This window comes from Gallus gallus, chromosome 5 (genome assembly GCF_016699485.2).
Source record: "Gallus gallus isolate bGalGal1 chromosome 5, bGalGal1.mat.broiler.GRCg7b, whole genome shotgun sequence".
NCBI classification, from domain to species: Eukaryota; Metazoa; Chordata; class Aves; order Galliformes; family Phasianidae; genus Gallus; species Gallus gallus.
In genome coordinates this window covers 17,442,661-17,468,044 of record NC_052536.1, presented here as the reverse complement: position 1 = coordinate 17,468,044, position 25,384 = coordinate 17,442,661, and the positions used below count along the sequence as shown (strand labels likewise).

The window sequence follows — 25,384 nt, the reverse complement described above, 5'->3', positions numbered from 1 at the left end:
TACAAAAATATTACATGCAAATGGTTCAAAAAGTTTATTGAAGATTTAATTTACAAAAATCATATCTCCCCTATGAGGTGTTCTATGCAAAATAGGATAAAATAAACTGCATATAAAACCCAACCCTAGTTAATGCAAATACAACAGAGAAATGAGACCATGGAAAGGAAAAATATATATAATCGTGACGTATACGTGACATTCATTAAGGATTGTCCCAACCATCCAAGAATTGGTTCAACACAATGCCTTCCAAGATGATACATTATATATTTTACCATTTTATACAGGTCTCCTATATTCCATTGGTCCAAATTTACAGTTTAAAAAAATTCTTTGCATTCTTTGTTAGCTACCGTATCAGTTCTGCTTTTCTCATTTGCTCAGAAGGTGGAAACAGACGGTACATACATTTAACGTGCACTGTTAGATGCAGCTTACTATCATCTTTGGTAGGGACCCTAAACCTGCAGTAAAATCAGCTTTCGAGGATGACAAAAAGTTTGGTTTTAGTTTTGGCAAAGAACAGGTTTAATCCCATTGTTTAGTAGAACGCTACTGGCAGTTTCTGCTGAACATACAAAAAGTACAGATGTCTCCTTCAAAAATGAGATTATTTATAGGGGCTTAAAATCAAAATATTTGTATTAATAGTCTTCAACTCAAATATGGTCATGTAAAATGTTATTACTGCATAGCAGGCCTGCCTGTTTCACTGCATGAACAAAGGATGCGTTGTACGCAAAACGACTGCAATTCCATCTTGCCTTTTCTCCTCCCCTTTAAAGAAATGAGACTATTCCTGTAGGTATTCGCACAGATTGGGATGTCAGTTTCCCTTTGTACAAGTAGGAATTTCACTGAGTAACCCAACGCTTGTACAGTAATTTTTTCAAGTTGTCCTGTGAAAGAGGGGAGAGGAATTGAAACAATAAGCAAATAAATTCAAGACAATCAGTGCTAGAATGTTTTGCTGTCCTCCTCTGGGATAACATGAAGAGAGGGAGCAAGATGAGGGGGAAAAAATGAAAAGAAATCAATGCAATATCCTAGAAACTTCAACTTAAAAGAGAAGGAAAAAGTAACCAGACTGTTTCCTTCATAACATTAATACTCAGTAAATATCGGAGAGCACTTGATTAACTGCCATTAGCTGTAACTTTCAAGCATTCTCTTTGCTTTTTCACATACTATCAAGAAAAAAAAAAAAAAGGAAAAAATTATGCCCCTTCCCAGTCCTGCCCACCCCGTTTGCTTAGTGGAAATGCAAATAACCTGCAAAGCCATGATTTTCTGAGCTGGAAACATTTAGTGGAAGACTAACTAGACTTAAACACGAGGTAAATCTGCTCACTTATGAGTAAAACATGCAATATTATGACAGACAGCTAATTGTCCTTGGAAAGGCTTTTTACGACAATCGCTAATTTGGCAGAGAATGGTTCCAAATGCATGAAAATCATTTTAAGAGCCTCAGTGAAGAACAGAGTAGTTACAATATATTAGCAACTTCTGTGGCATAAACATTTTAAAAAGCATCGGCAAAGTATTAAATATAAAAGCAATATGTATATACCCCTCCATTCTCAGAAAAGCATCATGATTTGTAGTGTATTAGGTCAGATTTATTGACTGGGGAATTAAGGCATAACCAGCAGACAACAGTCTCTATTGTCTCAGCTCCACATAATTCGCTGGGAACAACCCGTATCGGCCTTTGCAGACACCCCTCCACCAGCCGTCATCTATCATCTCTATGTTTGTGATGATGTCATCTGGATCAAAGGAGATCTCGTCATCACCCGCTGGAGAGAGAGCAGAAGCAGCTCAGTGTTCGCACAGGACCGGTCCCACTAATACTCTCATATATAGCCCATTAAAGATGCCACAAACACCCATCACCTTCCCGCCTCCCGTCAGGGCTGTGAAACAGGGCACTGGACAAAGACAAGCAGCACAGACAGCTGCTTTCTCATCCTCAGCACTGACACCATAGTTGGCCCCCACCCGCTGTATTCTGGGTGCATTTCTAACACAGAATAGCAATCACTACATAACACCTTGAAAACCACTCTTTCGTGAGCTCTCCCCAGACTTAATCGGAGGAAATCTTAACTACTCCCACCAAGGGTATAATATGAGTGTTAACAGTTAGTTTCAAAGATTTTTTTTTAAACCTCTGTAATTTCTAGAAGCAGTGCAGGGCAGTTTTCAGAAATGTCTCAATGTTACTGTTAAATCACTAACTGTCCTCTTATTAAATATTCTTCATGTCTTCACACATTGGTACAAGAGACTACAAGATGGTAGGAAAAGAAGAAAATCTAGACTCAGCTTTCAAAAATGAGAGTTCTCACAAGATGAGCAAGAGCTTTACTTACCAGCCTGATAATCATAAAGAGCTATGGCTGTAATTCCAAGTTCATTTTCATATTCATCGTAGGTATTTTCTTCTGAGGGAGAGAGAGAGAAGGAAAATTAAAAGCATAAAGCATACTACCTATCGTTTTTTCCTGTGGTATTCCTCCTTTCATTCTAACTCTAATGCCATACAGAAAGAAGGGAACAAAGCATGCAGGATTTAAACAGTGCTGATGTACCTTCTGAAATGGGTTATTTTTTCCTAAACCACATACAATTAAATCCTGACAGGAAGCCTTCACACCTAGGCATTTAATACAGTATAAAATAAAAATTATTAGCTTTATAGCACTTAAGAATGCGACAGACCAACAACTGAGCACAAGATCAGCATGGAAGAGATTTTAATACAAATTGTTACGTGTGCATGTTTGGGGGCGTGTGTTAAGTGATGTGTTCAGAATTTCCAGAGCAAATATAATTTTAGTAACCAGAAGAGGGGCGGGAAAAAAAATGGAATTCAAAAGAACTGTATTCTTTTAGTGCCTTTAGCTTATTAGTTTTATCTTCATCTCCTAACTGATGTTTGTTGGTGGGGAGTCTTCAAAGCCTCGACAGACAGTGACTTCAGAAAACAAGGGCCGTGTGATACTGGCACAACCATTCACTGGGTCACTCCCCAAGGAACTAAGTCTTCATCATCAAAGGTTTCACATCAGAAATGAACACCTTACCTGCTTGGTAATGGTCTCCTGCCCCTGCCACTTCATAGACTGTCTCTGGTTCATATTCTGCCTCTCGCTGACTCACTGCTTCTTGGTAGTCTGACCCTGTCGTTTTGTAGCCGGATTCCGGCTCGTGTTCTGCTGAGTATGTTGTGCTAGAGTTCTTGTAGGCAGACTCTGCATCATAGGAAACTGCATCCTGCAAAAACAATTGGTGAGGTTGATTGGGATTTTGTTAAGAGGTTCCTATGCTTTGGATCGAAAACTAGGAGGGATGGTAACAAACCTGGTAGACTGGGCTTGAGGGTGTCTTCGGTTCAGCTGGTTGTGTGGTAGGAGATGGTGGTGGAGTTTGTTTTTTGGCTTTAGCTTGCTCCTTAAATGAAGAGAAAGAAAAGCTTCAGTGCAGCTCAATCACTGATGAAAGAACGAGAAGCAATCCTCGAATAACAGAGATAAATGGCATATTCTGAAATAAACTGGAGCAGGGAGCAGAACAGACCTGGACTGACTGCATCATTAGACCTGCATGGGGTTTAAAATGGCTATAAAAAAAAAGTCTCAGCAATACTGCAAAGCAGAGGAGGAAAAAAAAAAAGTAGAATAAAAACTGCACAGAATGTATGGATACATGAATTTTAAAACAGAGTACACAATGTTCTTTGGCACATTTCCACAGGAGCTGCAGGGTTTCTGTGCTCAATACATTCATACTGTTCATTAGCTGATTGGGTCTCATGTACCACTCTAGCGTAAGCCTAGAGAACTTGAAGCCCCCATGTTCTAATTATACTACTGATTTATTGTTCTTGATGAGAAATGATCCTGTAAACCCTTGCAGGTATGCCAAAAGCCTGCCAAAGGGAAAGATTGAATAGCTCATGTGAAATTAAATTCTATATACTGAGAATGAGGGGGTTCAAACGTTCAGAAGAGTTCCATATATTAGAAATGCAGTGGAGAATGTGACCACTGAGAATAAGGAAAAGGTTGAGGTTCTCACTGTCATCTTCAGTAGTCAGACCAGTTATCCTCAAGGTATTCAGCCTCCTGCCCTATTCAGCTTGTGGTGAGGTGGTAGTTGGCCTCTTCTCTCAGGTAACTAGCAATAGGACAAAGGGGAATGGCCTCAAGCTGTGCAAGGGTACATTCAGGTTGGAAATTAGGAAGAATTGCTTCTCAGAAGGAGTGGTAAGGCACTGGCACAAGCTGCACATGGAAGTAGTGAAGTCACTGTCCTTGGAGGTGCTTAGGGAAAGGGCAGATGTAGTACTTATGGACATGGTTTAGTGGGCAATACTGGTGGTAGGTGGATGGTTAGACTGGATGACCATAAGGTCTTTTCCAATCATAATGATTCTATGACTCCAAATAAGAACAGTATCACTGTACTCTAAGACACAAAGAGCAGGAATATGAATCAAGCAATCGGGCTTTCCAACGTTTCACACCATGCCACCTGTGAATCAGAGGGCAAAACGACAGTTATCATTGGGAAGCCATTCATTAGGAAGTCAGAATACCATATCCCAAGAAATGCAACAAAATCACAGAATAGTTGAGGTTGGAAGGGACGTTTGGAGATGAGCTAGTCCTACCTCTCTGCTCTAACAAGGTCCCCTAGAGCACGTTATTCAGGATTGTGCTCACCTGTATGACTTAAAAAAAAAAATAATGTCTATACTGTCAGCTACGTATTTCATTTGGCTTCTCTTTGTTACAGAGGAAAAGAAATCTGCATATTTAGGGACAAACTTTCTTCTTTCTTTTTCTTTTTCTTTCTTTTTTTTTTTTTTGTAGAATAGGACAGAGAATATGAATTAAGGGAGACTGTGCACTCCAGTTTAGGTCCATCAAGTCACAACTTCCCAAAGGATTCTCAGGAGAAATCATAGACCAGAGATGAAACGAGAGGACTTCACTGCAAAAAAATCTTCCTTTTCTTTGTTTGTCACAGCTCAGAAAAAAATACATCGAACAAAGAAAGGAAAATGTGTCCTGAGAACAGAGCCAGCTTTGAAGTTCAATTCAAAGCTTATGCTGAGCTTTCTGGAAAGAATCTGTCCTAATGCCCTTCTCTTTAACTTCTGTGCTCCAAATGAAAAAGTAAAAGCGAAGTGTTTATTAGAGCACAAATCTAAGTTTGGGGAGGAACTAACCAGTATCAAAATCCATTAATAATATTGAAAATTGAATAATGAATAATTATTGAATCATTTATCCTATGAAATGGGTCTCTGCAATCCAAATTACTGCTTAACATTGCCACAGCATAATTGCTATAAGGCATTTAAATTGCAGGGTCCCTTCAGGCTACCTTAGAGCAGTTTCTTCCACAAGGAAATGCCATATGTGAAGCAGTATCTACCATGGTTCTCTAAGGTGGCAGAGGCTAAATCATGAGGCATTTGACTCATTACAGCAGTTAAAGAACAGCTCCCTGAACACCATTTGCCTATGTGACATACGTGAAAAGCAAAGAAGAAAAAGGATTACCAGTAAACCGGATTCTTGAAGGAATGCAATCCATATGTACATTCCTATTGTGGGAGGGTGCATGCCCACGTAGTTTCTTGAAGTGAGAGAACTTTCTGTATGAACAAGGAAGTTCTCCTAAAGAAATCGCCTGCTTAAGTCAAAGGACCTCTGTCCCTTCACAGAACCTGTGGATGGTGCACTTTCATCCCTCCCCTTTCCATGCTCAGCTTGGGAGTGAGGGGCCATTTCAGCTTCCCCTTAACCTCATCCCTCAGAGCCTATGGAATCACACAATTAACCAGGGTAATGCTCAGTCTGGAAGTACATTAATCATCTGGTTATGGCAAAATTTAAATACCACCAGCTTTGGAAAAAACTTCAAATGTTCCAAGCAACAGAATATCTCCTGAAGCACAAGAAAAATCAAGCATTATGGATGGAATTTGACCCATACTTACAGAAAAAATAACAGTAAAGACAGAAAGCCATTTTGAGAAAGGAAAAAAAAAAAAAGACACTAGCCCCCTGACTCATGAGAACAGGTGTTACTGCATCAACTCTTCTGCAGAACTGTTCCCACAGCAGGAGGAAACTCCAATGAAAAAGCTGAAAAGAGAAACAAAAGCCCAGCAAGAGAGCTAATGGAAACATTGAACTTCTCACACACTTTCCAGATTATGAACAGATACAATGAAAGAAGTGATAGACCAGTGAGAATACTAAGCAGAAAGCTTGGCCTTCTGGCATATGAACAACCAGTCATCTCCTCCCTACTGGTTAGAAAAAATGGGTTGGAACAGGAGGACGCTAATGGCGGGGCATCTGGCACTGATAGCTTGAAGAGGATTATTTCAAGATTGAGATGAGACAGAAATTGTTACACAGGTCAGGTTGAAAGAACTGAAGAAGTCCTGAAAGACAAAGGCAGCCCAATACCAAAACATACAGGTGGCGTCGAGACAATGAAAGCCAACAGGATGTTGCTGTTGTCCTGCCTTATTTTAAGCAAAACACTTGCAACAGAAGTGTCTCCAGAAATGCTCCATTCGGGCGGTTTCAGCACTGTACTTGAGAGTAAGCTTCAACACAAACCTCCTCTCAAAAAGAAACTCATATTTCTCAGCAGTTCTCAGCACTAACTGGGAGCAAGGGCTCTCCGAAGTGATTCCATGGATACAGAATAGCCTTATTAACAGTGAAACACTTGCAACATCCATCATTCTGCTTCACGGTTCTTCCTTATCAGAAGAACCATAAAAGATCTACTACATTAAATCCTGCAAGGAAAACAACGTTGCTGCAAGTCACAAACTGTAACAGTGCCCAGAGCCAATGTGCTAGTAGAAGAAGGTAAGTGAAAAGAAAAGCCAGATCTCTTGAAGAAGAAAGAAGCTGCTCATTCAAGAACAACTTACACCCCTCAAGGCTGCCTCCAGGCTGTTTCCAACAAGAGCTGACACCGGAGTTGACAGACCAAAGCCCTCTGACTGCAACTGTTGTGCTGATGGCATGGACAAAGACTCAGGATGATGAGGAGTGAAAAATCACATTGCTGGGGGGAAAAAAACCAGATGCTACATCTAGACACTGGTGATGCATAAGCTTATATACAGCGGAGCATGCTGGGAACATCTGACTGTAGTTCAGGAGCACTGACAGCCTGGCAATGGCTAAAGGAGCTGTGGGGTTACCACCTCAACAGCTACACCAGAAGACAGTGGTGATGTACCGAGAACACTTTGCCATCATTTCAGTGAGCAGATGCCGAGGCATTCAACTTTTCTCATCTGAAGAGCTCCCATAACAACTGCTCAGACTGACACATCTCAGTTTCACTGCTCCAAGGGGAACCGAGAGACTCTCCTCAAGGAAAATGTTCAACCTCTCTTTTGCATGGCTGAGTGCCAGAGACCGGTGCCAATGCTGAGAACGACAGAGAGCAGTCCGAGCTGCCTAATGCTCAAAGAGATGCCCCAGAGCAGGCTTGCTGATCTTACCAAAAGAAAGGACTGACTTCTCAACTTCAGATCTTTCTTTCTTCTTCTCTCAGCTTTAAGAAATTGGCAGATGCTGTGTTGATGGTGTTACATGTTTTTCCCAAGGACAGTAAAGAAACCGCAACAGTGCTGTGGGAAGGCATTTAAATTTCACAGCACACAGAGATGAAGGGCAGCATTACAAGAAATCAATGATACACAAAGACCAATTCCCACTCATTTTCTGATAAACATATGCAGTGAACATACGCCTGCACTGTGCGTCTTGAAGCCACAAAGCAAAAGAGGTCATAAGTGAAAAGAAAAAAAGAAAAAGAAAAGCAGCAATTGCTTTGACTGGAGAAACCTGATCCACCCTATAAAGCTAGAATTTGCCCAATTTCAAACAGAAGTCAAAAGGGAGTTAGCAGCTTTTCAAAGTCAAGCAATACACAAAACACACAAGTCATGCTGTTTCAGCACAGGAAAACTACAAAGCTATTTCAGAAGCAGTACTGGTTGGCACACCTGTGAATAGCAGAGCTGAGAAGCCAATCGTCAAATCAGGCAAGGTTAAATAGATGTTTTATTTGGTACTATTAATTTTCTGCTTTTGTGTAGTCATGTAACTGCTTTGCTGGCATAGGGGATAAAGTGGCTCAGTCGTGCTGATAAATAGATAAACTATGCCGCTTTAGGCTATTTTAATTGATGTGAAGTACACACAGGTTTTACTGCAGTTGCATTTTTCTTAGCCTAGGAATATCTGAGCTACATCATGCATACAGTGTTTCATACATATAAAACAAATTATTTACACCAAGGTTAAAGCGGTGATGAATCAGACCATGCTGGTGCATTGGGATGAACAACACATGCTGGCATCCTGTAACAGCTTCCTGCTCAGGGAAGTAGCTACCACGTGTGAAAAAGCAGTCACTGGGCACTGTCACACTTGTTATTAAATGGAGGACTGAACAGATTTGAGAAAACAGCTGACAGTCAGTCCTGGGTTTCACGTGTCACACTGAGGATGTTGAGACAATTTCATACGCAAGAGAATTTATTACTGAAGTCTGCAGTGGATGGCATCCATTGACTCTTAACAAAAGTTACTTTTGAGGAAAAATTAAATAACAAAAGAGGGGAAGGAGAGGATGAGGACCTCAAAGAACTGTTCATTCTGCAGTGTCTCCTCAACCTAAAAAGTGGCAACTGCCAGCCCTCAGTATTACTGATGCTAAGGCACTTCAGGCATCACAAAACATAGCAAATGAACCAGACACAAAGGACTAGTCCTTCCACCTAGCAGCAGAATTTCACTAAACGTGCAAATAATGCAGATAAGACATACCTTCTGACTAAACATCCTCTGGAATTATTTCGCTTATGATCTACATGCAAACCACTAACCGTTTAAGCATGCTGATGCCAAAAGTCATTTTCTGAATTCCTAAATCAAGATTTATGGAACCTCTGGAACATTATGTCATCTCACGAGCGTGGAAAACCAATGGGTGATAATCACCTTCATCTCCGACAAAACTGAATCCAAAGAAACAGCATCACTGCCATCATACTATCAACGTTTAGGTGACCATGTATCTCTCCCTTACAAACTCCTTCACATCTAATGGAATCTGGTATTACTGAAAGGCAGAAGTATGGCAAGGCTAGGCCATAGAGATTATAGGATAGGATATAGAGAGCATCCAAGACCAGCATACTTCCTTTGGAATGGGCTAGATACAAAAATGATACGCTACTAGGTATTATTCCATCACCATATTTGATGTCTGATATGCATACAGTGCATATTAATAGATGGCTGGTTTTGCAAACAGATAAAGCAAAGGCAGAAACACACACAGACCTCTAAAGCCTAGCTGTAACACGGGAGAATATATTTACTTAAAAGATTTTTTTTCTCCCAACTTTACATTGAAACACACTAGACATTCTACTCGAATAGGATTTGAGTCCTACTGACCTCCAGTTTCCTTCGAGCCTCTTCCTGTTCTTGTTTCTCCCGTGCCATTCTTTGTGCTCTCTCAGCTTCTGCCTTCCTTCGGTCTTCCTGTTCTTTCTCCTTGGCGAGGTTTTCAAAGTTAGCTCTAATGCTACTTGTTTTATTAGCGACTGTAACATTAAGAATAAAAGATGTTGCTGCATAAAGTTCTCTGTAACAGTAGCACAGAATGAATTTATGACAAAATTTCTGCAAGGATTAACCACGTTTCTGCAGCTTCTTCTCTTTGAGCTCATGGCTGATTTAGGAAAGTCATTCTATCTCTTCTTTACTTCAAACCCCAAACCTCTTGTGCAACACATCTATTTAAAAATCTCTGCAATACTTTTCCTTCCTTTCCTTTATGGTACAGTCTCTACCACCCTGCTTCCCTACTCAGTCTTCTCTCCACTCTGATGCTCAGTATTTTCTCTTCTTCAACTATATTGACCCTCAAAGATAAAACAAAACACTAACTTCTGACAGGAAAACATAGACACTAGCTGAAGTTGCCAGAGATCTGCAAATACAGCAGTTCCCTCCTTACTCACCACAATTACATCAACAGTAACAGCCCAGACTTCTGAAGATTATCACCTTCAGAAAAAGGATATGGGTACTACGTCTTACCAGCTTCTACTGGCTTAGTTTTCTGATATGTTGAGGTTGGTTTCTCAATATCTTCAAAAGTTGCTGCATTCTATTGTTAAAGAAGAAAAGAATAAGTTTAAAAAGGTACAAATTCATGGAGACATTTCAGACAGCTTCAACTTCTTCAAGCTCTTCTTATTCTTTCATTAAAATTTTGCTATTCTTTCATTCGCATGCTTCAGCTTTCCATACTTCATGTATCTACAAATATTTATGTATACATATATACACACACACTACACATACGTACACACATACATATGTACATAATTAGCGTCAAGCTCACTTGCTTGTTAAGGAATTAGAAAAGCACAGATGAACTCCAAGGACAGACTGAAAAAGCATCTAGAAACAAAGAGCTGAACAATACAGATTTATCCATGTTATTTTTTATCCCTAATTAAGTGATAGCTATTTTAAGTGACTTACCTTATCCATCCGATCCTTCTGTACACCGTACTTCCCACCAAATCCTTTTGAATAATCTAAAAAGCAGGACAAAAAGGGTCAGTGTGGGGAGTTTTCCCATCCATCTTTCTGCCAAAAGCAAATAGCCATTTCAAATGCAAATAGCCATTTCAGCTGCATGCAAAGACAAAGTGACAGCCGCCAAAGAAAATGCAACTTGTTTTTTGATGCAGAAAGGATACATAACCACAAGAGCCTTCAGGTACACCAGCAGATGAGAGACTGCGGGCCACATGCATTCTTTGAGTAAACATTAAGCTGAGGACTGATAAGGTATCAAGCAAGGAGTAAGGGATGAGCCCTTCTAATGCATCACTTCTGTAACAGCCTTTCACAGCACCAACTTTTAGCCTTCTGCAGTGATCGTATAACCTAAGTCACTTCTGCTTTGCTCAAAGAGTGACATCCAGTCTTTGCTGACCACAGAGGTGGCTTTTTTTCTTCCTTAACTTCTTCAATTCTACATACGGCAGGAAAATTTAACAGATCTCCTGTTTGGAAGTTTTGGTTACGATATCCAACTGAAGAATATTAATGTTACTGGCAATAACTCCTGCTATCCCTATAGAGAGGGGCAGTTCCACGAGACAGCGCAACTGTGACAACTCGCCACCGAAGAGCTGCTCCATACCACCTGCGAGCTGCACACTCTTACTCTCACCCAATGCTGACTCCAGCACTTGTTCCACTCCAGAAGTGGCTAATTCATTAGTGGCATAAAAAGAACTACTAACAAGAGTAGCTTTGCACTGTTTCAAGCGAATTGTACTCGGAGAAGCATCCAACAAGCACCAGAGCCAGCGCAGTAGAAGAAGCAAGAGTGCGTGGCTGAGAAAACACCTCCTTCTGGTGGCAGTGAGCTGTCAAACTGTCTGTAGGAACATGCACCAGACTCTGCAGATGGACAGGCTTTCCTATACATCCCTAAAATAAAATCACAACTACTGCTCTTCCTGTCAGCCCCAAAATTGCTGGGGACTCCTAACCAGTTGTTTTAGCGTAGTACTTGGGGTCTGCTAACGGCACATTGGACACTCAGAGTTTGAATTTGCATCACTACGGCACAGGAAAATATTGACTATCAGAATGAACAACCTCACTCTCTTCAGCTTTGTATGTATTTTCAGCCAGAATAAATATACTACACTTACATTTTCCTGATCCAGACTTCTCACTTTAAGATAACGGAAAACCAGGAATTCATGGTTTGTACCCCAACTATTTCACAATGAATAAAGAGAGCATTATAACAGTATTTGCTCACAAACATCCCCTACTTCTTGTTTTAAAGACTACAATTACACAATCTTGCTAAAATCCATCGCTCGTTAAGGGTTACATGCACGGTCCTTATCTGAATATTTTCCCACCAATCTATCCAGGCAAAATTTCACATTTAGGCTTTAGAACTGGCAAGCATATCATTAACACCATACTAATTATTACGTTGTTACTATCACATTGTATGTATCGCCATTAACTAAACGCATAATGTTTTAGAGCTGTCAACTAAACATTGGATATCCTTTTCTGAACACAGGCTTGTTTTGTGTAACATTTTAAGAATAAAATGGAAGAAAACTGCTAGATCATGTAGAAACAGAAGCGCAAGAAAGTGCCTGCACATTACTAGAATCGATCTACATAGAGAACTATTTAAGACTGTGCGAGAAGTGGCTGCACTATTGAGAAAGTAACAAGTGAAAACGGTGCCTTGTTGAGATTCATGCTTGGCTAGTTTCTCCTTGTAATCAAACCCCACAGCAGATGGGTCCTGCCTTTCTGTCTGTACACCAAATTTCCCTCCGAAACCACTCTTATAGTCTGAAAAAGCCACATGGTAATACATTAAAATGAAAGGAGGAAAATAACAAAGTTTAGTCAGAGACACTCAAAGATCATTTTTTGCAATATTTCTCAATTACCAATAATTTCGAATGGTTAAAAAATGGTTAAAAAACTGTCAATACGCTTTTGTACAAGTAAATTCAGGAGTTTCCACTTGAGACTAGGAAGAGATCAATGCAATTTATCACACATTGGAACACCATTCTGCAGTCACAGAAAAACAGCAGTTCTAAACATTTTTCATACATACTGCATAATGCACTTGCATTTGATCAACATTCTGAACACAGACACACACAGTAGATTTACCAAAACAAAACAAGATACAAGAGGATTAGCAGTTAAGGATGAAATGAACTTCCTTCATCACCATGGTTAACACCTGAACACTACACATCTGACTGTTTAAAGATGTGCTTAAATAGCACCCACAGACACTAGATATCCCTGCACAGCATTGTTTAAAGGAAGAAGCAATATTCCTGCTGTTACAGCAGCTGGAGGAAATTCTCACCTAAGAGCTATGACCATTTTCTATTGCTGCCTTAAAACAGCCATTTTAATGAATGACATGAAATGAGGGCACAAAGCCAGGGATTCAGGTAATAATCCTCTAGCAGCAAATCTAGAGCATCCAACAGAATAATATTTTGAGGATCACTTTGAATTTAAAAAAATTTAGCTTAATCAGTGTAATTTCTTTAAGTTAAAGACTAATGACAGGCAGGGAAGCAACGGTTATTCTGGAACTTTTTGCCCGAGTACCAACCTTTCATGGGAATAGACATCTCACAGACAATGAGATAGGACAGTGTTAGATATTAGATTTCCTTTGCATGGAAACTGGGGTATACAGAACCCAAACCAAAAAGGCAGATTATTTGTGAAGGCCCTCATGGAAAGTACAGAGAAACTGTGAATTTGTGGCTTGTACAAATCAACTGATAAAGTAAAAAAAATAATCCAGGCTACCTGCAGACTTGTAAGGCTTCTCCAGTGAGAACTTAGCTAAGTCCGAATTTTCAGAAGCAGATGTGTTTAACCTGCTTTGCAGACACCAGTACAACCAATACACAGCAACAGTTCAAACACAGAAAAAGGAGATTTGTGTTAGCACTTTAAGACTGTAGCTAAAGATAACAGGGGAGGAGGGTTCACACAGGGAAAAGAAAAGTGGATATCAGGGAAGATGAAAAGAGCGGCTAAGAATCTTGAACTGATATACCTTTCTGGGATTCATGCAGCTGCACTTTCTCCTGGTGATCCCAGCCAAGTGCACATTTGTCTTGTCTGTCTGTCTGCACACCAAACTTGCCTCCAAACCCCTTCACATAATCTGTATGCGTGAAGTTTCAGAAAACATTAATACATCTTATGATTGTAAGCAGTACATAGAGAAAAATGGCAGACGTCACTGGGTAAGTTGCCCTACTGCTAATGATGCTTTCATTATTTTTCCCCTGATAAAGCGAACAACACCCGTTTGGTAACTGTAGGACCACATACAAGGAGGCACCAAAAATCCAGTGTAGATTACGGTATATAGACTCAATAATATACAGAAACTTAAAGAATTTGATGTACTTTCTATCTAAAGCCATAAAATACACACATATATATGCATAACGCAGATAGATAAGTAATGAAGGATTTGACACTGCCTCTGAAGACCATAAATCTGAACGGTTGCACGCTAATTTCAATAATATCCATGTGGACATAAGATCCTTTGGAAATCAGATTGTGAAACTCAGGGACAGTTTCCAAAGCCTTCTTCTACATCTACGGGAAATAGAAATCTACATACACAAAAGGCAAACACACATTTACCACCAACAACAAAAATTATATCTTCGTAGATTGGAAAGGCCGATTGTTTTGAACCAGTATTTTTAAATAAGATAATAAAAACCTTTCTGTGATTCATGTTTTTCCGTTTTGCCTTGATATTCAAAGCCAACAGCACTTTTGTCCACTTTGTCCTTGTCAACACCATATTTACCACCAAAGCCCTTGGAATAATCTAGAGATAAGAGTGAAGAGTTTTGTTTGTAAGTGTTCAACAACAAAATGTTACCTTGAAAAACTGTGACAATCAGATGCGCTAACATTAAATTACATATTAAAAGAAGTACTGACATCCCCTGTTAACTTTGATTCAGAACACTGAAGTCATAAATGCCTCAGAATACACTCTCTCAAATGGAGAATAAAGTGTCGTCACCATATGTATTTTAACTACAAGGTGATAGCAGCAGATCTGTAACTGGACTACTTGACAAAATTCTTAAGACACTTATAGGGAAGTGAACTTCAAGAACCACAACAGCAACAGCCTGTCTGCTTTTAAACAAACACCACCTTCTTCTTCTCAGTGTTTCTAGAGTGCAAATATTTGAGATAAACAAAAAACGGATGGCAAAAAATGTCAATTTTTCAATAAGATACTTGATTTTTGGATCAGATACGCCTAGAAATGTGAGTAGCAACCCAGTATTAATCCCAAACACTGCTGATTCTGATAAATGTTTCATTACACCAATAGCTGATACTTTTAGAATCACCCTGGGGTTGACAATCTGTTGACAAGCCTATGTGTCCTGCCTCCAATGTAATGTCAGAAGGATCATGACTTAAGACGAGTAAGAAACTAAGTTTTAGGCTTCTTTATGAGAGGCTGAAATTTTCAGCAACGTAAATTGTATAAAGTGTTAATTTTCAGTGGGCTATGAGTACAACATATGGAGGAAAAAAAAAATTTACAACACTGTGTGTCATGAATGCCTACCATGTCAGAATAGGAATCCATGCTCACCTTTTTGTGACTCATGTTTCTCGGTTTTACCCTGGTAATCAAACCCCACTGCACTCTTGTCCACCCTGTCAGCTTGCACTCCATATTTTCCACCAAAACCACTTGAGTAGTCTGCATTGAGAGGAAAGAACAAGAAAAATGAAACGAAGAAGCTTCCAATACAAGCATATTCTAGAAATTAATGGGAACAAACAAACAAACAAACAGCCTGTTATTTCAGCACTGAAATATTACTCTCTGGTACAGGAAATTAAGTTTAAAATTAAGCACAGAAAACAAGGAATGCAGCAGCCCTGTAGTTTGCAAAACTTCCTCTTAAACCAGGGTTCAATAAAGTGAAGAACAATTGCTCCTTAGTTCTAAAAGAAAAGTACGATTCACAATGACTTACTATTTTCTTTAATTAAAACCTCACAAACTCATGAAGTTGCCTTAAAACTCATTCTTTCATCTTCTCTTCTTCCCAAATCTCTCAATATTTGATTAATTGACAGTGATATATTGAGGCCTCACTAAACGAGGTCCTTCACAAACAACACAAGAATTAACATCTATTCAAATAATTTTAAAAACATGTATTACAGAGGCAATCACCTCACCACTTTACCTTTTTGGGAGGCATGTTTCTCAGTTTTCCCCTGGTATTCAAACCCAACAGCTGACTGGAAGAGAAATAAAAATGCACAACAACAAAGTGTTAGACATTTGCAGAAAAACCGCTTGCACTTCAGTGGATAAACAGCATGGAAAGTTCCTGTGTCTTTCCATACTGTTCTGACCTTTTGGATTGGGTACATAAATACCCACTTAAAATATACAGGCCATATTCATTTACATCACAATCAATACATGTTTTTGTTTTTGTCATTCATTGCCAAAATAAAAATTTCCTAGCCAAATACTGTTGTCTTGCCAGGTTCAGCAATTTAGTACAACAGAAATTCCATACAATAGAAATGCAGCATTTCTACACAAGGCCTGTTATGCACTCTTGGCATGACATACCAGTGATCTTGCACAGTAGTTCACATTGCAATGCAAGACAAAACTTCCCCAAGGCCTTCCATCTCTAGCAGTCACATTGATTTTATCCTCACCGAAAGAGCACAGATCAGCTAAAAGTCAGTCATATGTTAACATCTCTTTTCAACTCTGCTCCCATGCTGTTTCCCATGTTTTTGTTTTGCTTTAAACAGAAATTTATCTCCCTAACAGCTGATGACAGCTCACTGCTAAACTTCAAACACAACAGGGAGTACAGACATTGCAGTTTTTCAGCTGTATATATGGACTGATATACTTAGCTACTGTGAGTAGCTGTAGTACCAGAAGAAATTGCTTACCTGGTCAACTCTGTCAGTTTGTACTCCAAACTTGCCTCCAAATCCTTTCACAGAATCCACTTGTGAGCAATGCTTAGAAAGCTTTGACTGGTACTCGTGTCCAACAGCTGACTAAAAGAAAGTGGAAAGTTCAGAAACAGGCAGCAGTTCTGTACAGTTCTGTATGCAGGAGAAAACGTGGCACCAGGCAACAAACATGCACCTCTTCCTGCTGAAATCACCATCCTTGTACATCACTGGTCACTGAGGAGCCTTTAGGAGACTGTCACCATGCTACCTATATAGCACAATCAAGGGAAGTTCCAAGAGTTTGACAGCAATGACTGCACTTTATGGATGCTGTTTTACACTCTGCATTTTTACCTCAAACCACAGGCACGAAAAAAAAGAAAGATATCAGCAAAATCTTGATGGTGTCATCCAGAATTTAAATTAGTTGCAGATAAAACACCAACGTTTCAGCCCCACAGCCTCCATCTGTGGCTGGAATGCAAGCTGAATGCAGCAACTGCAGGAGCAATCATGTTATGCTGCCACTGGCTTCAGGTAGGGCAGGAGGATATGTAATTACACACCTGAAAGTGCATCCTCCCCTGCTCGCAGATAACACTTTCTAGCGTTACCTTAACCTAGAGCTTGGGTGCTCTCCTAGCTCCTGGGATCAGTGCTGGAGCCACGCACCTTGGGGGTGCTACATCCCACAGGAAGGTGCTCTCTTCCATGGCCAGTGCCAAAGCTGAGAACCAGCCAGAGCAGCCTGCAATTTGCCACTTAAATTTGACACCTGTGGCTGCTGCTCAGGTGTGTAATCCATGTGTAATTTGAGGGGGAGGGAGAGAGAGAGAGAGAGAGAGAGGATTTTACACTGTTTGACAAATTGAGCTAGGTACGATTAACAATGTTTTCTTTACGTGACACCAGAAAAGAGAGTTCCTTATGGCATTTCATTAAATATAAAGCATCATAACATATTCCTTTAAGAAAAAAAAATAGAAAAAAACATTTTTCTTCAAAGTTTGTATTTCAGAGTAAATTGTGCTCTTAATTCCCCAGTGCGAAAATCTGCTATCTTTTAAATCAGTGATGGAGGCCTGGTATATGGAGTTACAGAGCTTTTCATTTTAGGCATGTGTCATGGAAAGAGAAAGCCTTCCCTCGATGGGAACATCTCAGTGATGAGATTTTATAACTACAGCTGCAAGTAAGAAAGCTTCATTTATTAAAAACTAAATTATGAATGCCTCCCACCAATACCATTTATATGGACACAACCATCAAGTTTTTCCTGATGGTTAATTTCGGCCTATGGGAAACAGTATTTCCTTTTGTTTCTTTTTTTTTTTTTTTTCTTTTTTTCTTTTTTCTCCCATCAACACAGGAGAAGGATAAACTGCTGACACCAGAGAGCTATGCAGTTGCAGAATAGGCCTCAGGACTGAATCTGGTGATCAGTTACTTTCCCAGATTCACTGGTTAGGTTAGCCTATTTAAAAGGCAAAGGCCCACTGAAAATTACACAGCAATTTACTCTGAAATATGGCAACCCAGCAAGAATTTAAGGCTGTCCAATTACTAGAAACACAAAAAGCAAATTAAGTAGGAAAATAAGATCATTCACATTCAGGAAACAGTTTCGTTCTTATTTTAACTCAAGTGTGTGAAAGAAACTAGCCAGGATTTGATATGACTGTCTAATTATCACACAGCTAATAGGATTACCTTAAAAATTATCATAACTTTTGTTAATAGAGTGCAGCTTAGCCATCACGTCCTCATGCAAAACATTGCCATCTGACTGAAGTACAATGATTCTTTAAATACTTGTATTACTTGTCAGTATTCACGCTTTATCACTATTTAAGAGAGCTACCCTCTAATTTAAAAGAAGCAGCACACCTTTTTCTTCACTCTTAGGCAACCTCAAGATGCATAGAGGAGCTAGCACACCACTGAAATTAAAATAATGCTACATTTATTCATGCATGAAGTACTTTCTTAATTTAGAAATACACATTTAGAAACTTGAATCTTGACTCCAAGGAAATCCACTCAGGATGTAAGAACACAGACTTGCTCTAGCAACAGGGTAAGCATCACTCACACATGTGGATCTACCACACATCCTAGAATTTCCCCTCATCGTTCACAGATTCCTAATTTGCTACCTGAAATAGGTGTTTCTGGTACTTCATATGCTTAAGATCACCTTTTTCGGTAGTAGAATCTTGACTAACGTCGAAAAGACCACAATGTTCTGCCAGACTTGGGTGGTAGTGGTCACATATGGCCTTGTTACAGCACTCCAAAAGTGATGCCCTCAAAATGAGCCACTGCTGTTTATACCTTATACCATGATCTGAGCTTCTATATCAACAATTCTGGCAAAGTAGGAACGACAGCATTCACCTTCAACCAGCTTAACTCATGCACGTGGCTGTGATGACCACTGGCACGGTGAGGCAAGGCTTATATCATCGTCCCAGAAGACTGTGAAGACTTACTTTATCCATGCGATCTTGTTCAACGCCGAATTTCCCTCCATAGCCATGGGAAGCTTTTGGTCCTGTTTCAAGCTCCTTCTCTTTGATGGTCTGGTGTTCTTGGAATACATTCTCTCTCAGTTGATGAATACTTTAAAGACAGACAATTAAACAGCAAGATTTACAAAGAAAGGTCCAGAAGATAATTTCAAAAAGATGCAAAATAAATAATGAGTAGGTAGTTTAGAAATCATACAATTTATATTTTTGGAGCTCTTTCCATTTTTCAATTCACAGAGCACTTCATATTCTGAGAATCAGAATTTATTCCAGTGTAGAACACTGTCTGAAAAGAAGTGTTGGTTTTAAGACTGTCACATAGAAGAGTATTTTGCTATTTGAAAAATCTTTTAATCCATTGCCATGAATTCATACGTGCCTCAAATGGATCTTCTTCTGATGTCCTAATTTAAATTCTTCCTAGCACTTTTTACTTACATGGCAACTTTGCAGAATAGGGAACGTCTCTTATACAGTCCCTATGGTAACAGAACTCTGATTCCAAACAAGCATTTTGGACACAGCTGTAACACCAAATCAGGACGCAAGGAGACATTCACCTCTGCTTCCTCAGGTGTACTCTTGCAATGCAGGAAATGAAACTGTGGTAGCACAGACTATGCACAAAAAGGACAAACCCAGATGGCAATCTGTACGTTAAAGCACTTTCCATCTGAGACTGAAGTGTCCCCAGCACAACTCAGCCAGCAGGTGTCAGCGCTGCTCTCCACAGAAGGCAGAGCACAGCTGATCCCTAAAGTAAGCCACACTAATGACATTTATTCTCAGCTTTAAAACATGGGGCCGGATACCCAAGAAACAGAAAAGCAAAACAGAATCGAGGAGCACAGTCATGTATTCCCTAAATCACAGATATCCTAAAATTGTTCTTAAGTCTTGGGCACTTTTCAATAATGAGTACGAGATTCAGAAGAGGGGCTTTTTGTTTCGTGTTGCTTTCGTGATGCATTCATTTTTTTTTGAGTCTGTCACGAGTCCATCTGTTAATTTGCCAAATTTTTTTCAATTTGGTTGCAGTTTTCTACACAAAGCCTGAGAACTAAGAGACTGAATCTACCCTTAAAGTGTCAAATGCAGCTGCTCATATCACCCAACACAAATCCCTGGCAGAATTGGCTCTCGCACCCAAAAATAACAAAGCAACTTTCCAGACACAAAAAAAAGCAGGCAAAACATCACTGCCAGTTAAAAAGCAAGATTTAAGAGTTCTTACATCATAGTTCTGATCTTAATTTTGGGTTTGAAGGTGCTGACAGAGATGAAAAATTAGCAATATGGCAAATAATCAGTCTTCTACAGACAGTCTTGTTTTAATTATGAGGAGAACATGAAATGATTAAGAGTTGCCTGGGACTGTGGCTATTAATAGATTTTTAAAAGAGCTGCTTTACTTGATGTGCTCTTGATGGCCGGATCCTTTCACAGTTTTAGCCCCCCAGCGCTGCTCTTTCTCACTCACGTCATTCTGCGAAGGACAGACAAAAAGCGTTAAAAACCCAAAGATGTTACCAGTTATTCACAGCAAAACCTGCCAGAAGTTGGCAAGATCCAAGAGTCAGGAAACCAACTACATCTGCTTTCGCTTCTTTACATCTGCAAGCCCCGTGCATTTCCCATTGCAGAAAGCACTTTGTACCCCAAGAAGCTGCTGCTTCAAATCACTCTCATACACAGGTGACTGATTTTAATCACTTCCATGCTGGCTTCCCTACAACACCCAAGCGAGACAAGATAGCTTTGTTCATCCCACACAGAAAATCCTAATTCTCTCCTCTTCCGGGAAGATGCTCCTACCAGTTTGTCTTGCTTAGATATACCCAGCTCCCCCGCCCCCCGCTGCAGAATTTCAGCACGTTACATCACATAGTTGCAGTGAACCAATGAGATCTGAATGCCATACCACAAAGTCGGGATCTGTCTCCCAGTCATCTGCTCCATCATCCTGGCTGACGGCAATGGAGTGGCCTGCGGTAGCCTTCCACATCTGCAACACCACCAGAAGCAGCACCGTCATGCTCCCGTTACATAGAAACCTCACTTTACCTTCTATGTATGCTGACAGAAGCGCAACCCAAAATTCCCAGCAAAGGAAACAAACATCAGCCACCTCTGTGGTCATTAGCTCTCAGGCTGTTTGAGCCACATCCTTAATTTTTCTACTGGCACTGCACAAAGATCAGCAGCAATTAAAGATGAGATTTTAAAGAGACCAAGGAAGAGACCTTTGTTCAAATTAACACAGGGTTTTAGTTCACTCACTGGTAGCACCCTTTGTACCTCTGCACTGAGGACTTCTGTTCAGGCAGCAATCCCACTCCACGTCCCTTCCTGAGGACTGCTGCTAATTCCACACCCTGTGCACAAACTTAGGACATAGCAATAGCTGTTTTGCACCAACCATTTGTAATGATGAGTATGATGTTGTGTTCCACGTGCTGCCTCAGATGTGCAACGAGTTACGAGAAAACCAAACAACTACAAGAATTTGCATACAATCTAGACACTGTCCACTTGCCTTCAACAACAGGGTATGCAAGTTGCTGCATTTCTCAGATAATCCCCTGTGAAACGTGCAAAACTCAGCGTCCCAGCTGACTTGCGGGAGGAATAGAGGGCGAGTGCTGCTGTGATGATAACAGGAAGCAAAAGGCAAGCAGTAACATCCTGAAACAACAGCTAGAGCACTTTGGGTATCTCCCTTTCTGGAAATACTATACCCAGTAGAGTATCAGGTTGGGCACTTTAATTAACACTTCTGAACGTGACCAGGGAGCAGAGTGTATCACCTGCCTAGTGCTACTGGCTGTGTTTTACAGAGCTTATTCTAGAAAAATTAAATACATATATAAATATATATAAACACTCTAAGGCATCAACCAAAGACAACAACAAAAAGCTTTCTGTTCTCCCAGCTTTTTCAGGTTCATGAGTCAGAGGAAGGATTTTTCGTCATTTCTGTGCAACTAGAGTACAGTTCTTGAACATTCCATCATCCTGTCTGCTTACCTTTACTTTTTTAAGTAAAAATGCTTTATGAAGATTATTAATGTAGACTATTTCTTTCACACAAACATAACTCAGAAGGTAGAATGGAAATTCAGTTTTAAACACATAATAATTTGCAGTAAAGCTTATACTACAACAACAAAAACCCTGCATGCTCTGCAGTCTAACAGAATGAACCAGTGGGCCAATTTTACAGAGCACGTCAGAAGTGCCAGGACTTGAAATAAGAGCAAGAGTGAGTGAGAAATCATATAGATCATATAAAATCAAATAATTGAACCAACAACAGCAAACCACAGACTGCTCCGGGAGGGGTGTGAGAGAAGAGCAGAGCACACCTTGACAAAGCAGCAGTACGTTTCCTCTTCCTCTTGTTCAGGTCTCCCGCCTCCAAATTCCTACAGCAACTAAGAATTACCATCTGATGAACTACTTAATACCTAGAAACATTATAAGACCAAGTATTTATAATGAAAACACTTATAACATCAGATTTTTGTTGTTCTCCTTAAAAATCCCCCACTCTACCATGGCTCAGCTTCTCCCACTCTTTGTGTGATCTTTAATAAAATCAAATTTCTCTCCAAGGAGCTGGAAAGCAGAACCACTCAGTGATGGAACTCGACGTGAGGCACAAGCTCTCACCCATTGCCCAATGCCAACACAAGGTCCCTCCCGCCACGCCCTGCCGCACCACACACATGGTTGGTTCCTCAGTGTTGGGACCTCAAGCGTCCTGTACACACATGCAGGGCTTCTCTACCTCTCCAGGACAGCTTCTTTCCCCAGGTGCACAGCTCAAGCACTCACTTGACTTTTCATCTTTTGTAATTCAGTTGCACTCGATAGCACAAGGGCTAGATCTCCAGGTCAGGATTTCTCTATCTCCTCCTCAGATTCTCACAGACAATAGCCAAGGAACAGAGGACTTCACACACACACCCTCACCGAGCCTAGCACCACCAAGTTTTGGCCTAGGCCATGCACAGAGGCACAAATGCCTGCTCCCGGCCCAGCCCTGCACGTAGCACGGCAGGAGCCTCGCCCGAGAGCGACCCGAGGGCCGTCTGCGAGCCAGCAGGATCAGGCCCGGCTTCCACAGCAGCCCACTGCTCCAGCACCTCTTCCAAGGCAGGATGTGGACGAACATGATCTGTCTGTGAGTCAGCGACTCACATGGGCAAATTACAGAAGGAAAACCAGAATATTACGTTTCCAGCAGACCGAGGCTAGAAATAAGTTCGGAACCCATCGGGCCAGCTCCGTCCTTCACCCTGCCGTGACCAAGGGGAGCAGCTGGACCCCCCAGCACCCTACGAGCACCGACCATTGCCAGGGCCGCGCCGGCACCGGGGGAGCAGGGCGGGCAGGGCCCAGCGCCGCGCCCGTCCGCGGGCACCCAGGAGCCGCACAGCCCCGCGGGGCCTTTCAGGGGATGCCCGGGCCGGCAGCCTCATCCCTCCCCGTCGGCAGCCCTCCCTCCGCCCCGCCGGGCCGCGCGTCTCAGCGCCGGGCCCACACCCACCGTTCTCCAGGCAGCCGAGGGCCTCGGGCTGCCCCGCCGCAGAGCCCAGCACCCGCCGCCCTCCGCTTACCCTGCTGGCCGCCGGCTGCCGCAGCCCCGGATCCCGCGGTGCTTCCCGGCCGGACGGCGGCGGCGATTTCCGCTTCTCCCGAGCTCCCACTTCCTCTTCCCGCACGGCGGGGCGGCTCCAGGTGGGAGATGGCCGCCCGCACCGCCCCGCCCCGCAAGCCGGGCGCTTCCTTAGCCTAGGATCCTGGCAGAGCAGTGCACGTCAAACGAGCACGGGCTGCGGCTTCGGAAAGGCCCTGTCAGGAATTTTAAGATCACGGTCAAAATTCATTTAGTTATAAGGCTGCCTCTTGAGAGGCTTCCCCTCTCCCTTCTCAGGGGGCGAGAGACTCACCCGTGATTGCTGATAGGGTGTCTGCATCGAATAGGTGCTGAAAACAAAACCCCAACCCTAGCGTTCTAGGTCTGAAAGCAAGACCCTGCCTTCTTGACAGTTAGCTATTTGCCCGTGATTTATAATCTTTTGGGGAGGGGGAAAACAGGAGGAATGACGTATCTAGTAAGGAAAAAAAAATACACACATACATACACACACACACACTGTGAGATTTTGAAATAACCCAGGCAAACAGAGCTTGCAAAGTTTGGAGGCAGGAGCATGACTTACCAGCTCCTCCAGTCACATGAAGGCAAACAGAGCCTGCTCAGTGTCAACAGGCTCAGTTCTTCCTATATGAATCTCTATATTCAGAGTTAAAAACCGGGCTAAACTTACTGTAAGATACAAGTAGGAATATCAACCCAGACCAGGTGCTGCTACCTAAAAGTTAGACTCCAATTGCTGCACTTCAAACAACTACCATTAGTAAAATTTAGATTGTCCCTACTTGAGGTTAGCCAGAACACTAAAACCATGACCTCAAAAAAATGAAATACATTATCCATTTGAAGGCAAAGTAGTTTCCAAAGTAGTTTCTACAGTCAACAAGCTCAACAAAAGCATCATCCCTCAACTGATTCTTCTACTCTATCACTGTACCTGAAAATTACCTCTGCTTCCTTCCAGACTACTTAGTTCTAGCAGATCCCATAGGAGCCCCCGCTCTTTTGAAGGCAAGAACCTTTTGAAAGGCAGGCCAAATGCATCAGGACTTCAAGCAGGTGTAGGCCAAGTGAAAGCTCTGAATCATCTCATTTCTGTCATGATAAATTACTGCTGTCCATCAGACGTTGAAAAAGCAACCTCTTGCCTTTTAATTCTGAAGTAGTTAGAAAAGAGAGATGAAGTTATACTGTGTGTTCTGATATTACCTGCCTTCTACACATGAAAAAAAAATTGAAAGTTTAAGGTTCTCAGATAATTTGTCTCTTTATTACAGATAAAGAAGGGTTCTCACATTTTAAAACACACGTTTCCATAGCACTTCACAGCTGAAGCCTTTAAAGACATTTGGCATTTACAGAGGAAAAAAACACCGAATCAAGATTTAAAGATTATTCCATGTGCCTTTTACACATGCAGTCGCAATATCTTTCTTGGTGGGGTGTTATTAAAACAAAATAGTGTTTTTCTCAACTTCTCTAGGATGGGGATAGCTTTGCCATGTAAT

At 41.2% G+C, this 25,384-nt stretch overlaps 1 protein-coding gene across 54 annotated transcripts; it reads right to left on the bottom strand.

Annotated features, from left to right (window-relative positions):
* Positions 1–10: 10 nt before the first annotated feature.
* Positions 11–23,936, bottom strand: CTTN (cortactin). 54 transcript variants are annotated; one of them, NM_001396762.1, is made up of 18 exons: positions 23,766–23,936; positions 22,579–22,680; positions 21,135–21,218; positions 20,626–20,699; positions 19,175–19,304; positions 16,674–16,784; positions 15,938–15,992; positions 15,331–15,441; positions 14,428–14,538; positions 13,741–13,851; positions 12,381–12,491; positions 10,629–10,684; positions 10,179–10,248; positions 9,531–9,679; positions 3,373–3,462; positions 3,096–3,285; positions 2,382–2,453; positions 11–1,805 (listed from the first exon to the last, which is right to left on the bottom strand). In NM_001396762.1, the coding sequence occupies exons 3-18, from the start codon at positions 21,216–21,218 to the stop codon at positions 1,669–1,671; spliced, it is 1,662 nt and encodes a 553-aa protein (NP_001383691.1). In that variant the 5' UTR covers positions 22,579–22,680; positions 23,766–23,936; the 3' UTR covers positions 11–1,668. The 54 variants fall into 54 exon arrangements, with proteins under 54 accessions (NP_001383691.1, NP_001383688.1, NP_001383689.1 ...); NM_001396759.1 differs by having other exon boundaries at positions 23,836–23,936; NM_001396760.1 differs by having other exon boundaries at positions 22,579–22,647; positions 23,836–23,936.
* Between the last annotated feature and the right edge of the window lie 1,448 nt (positions 23,937–25,384).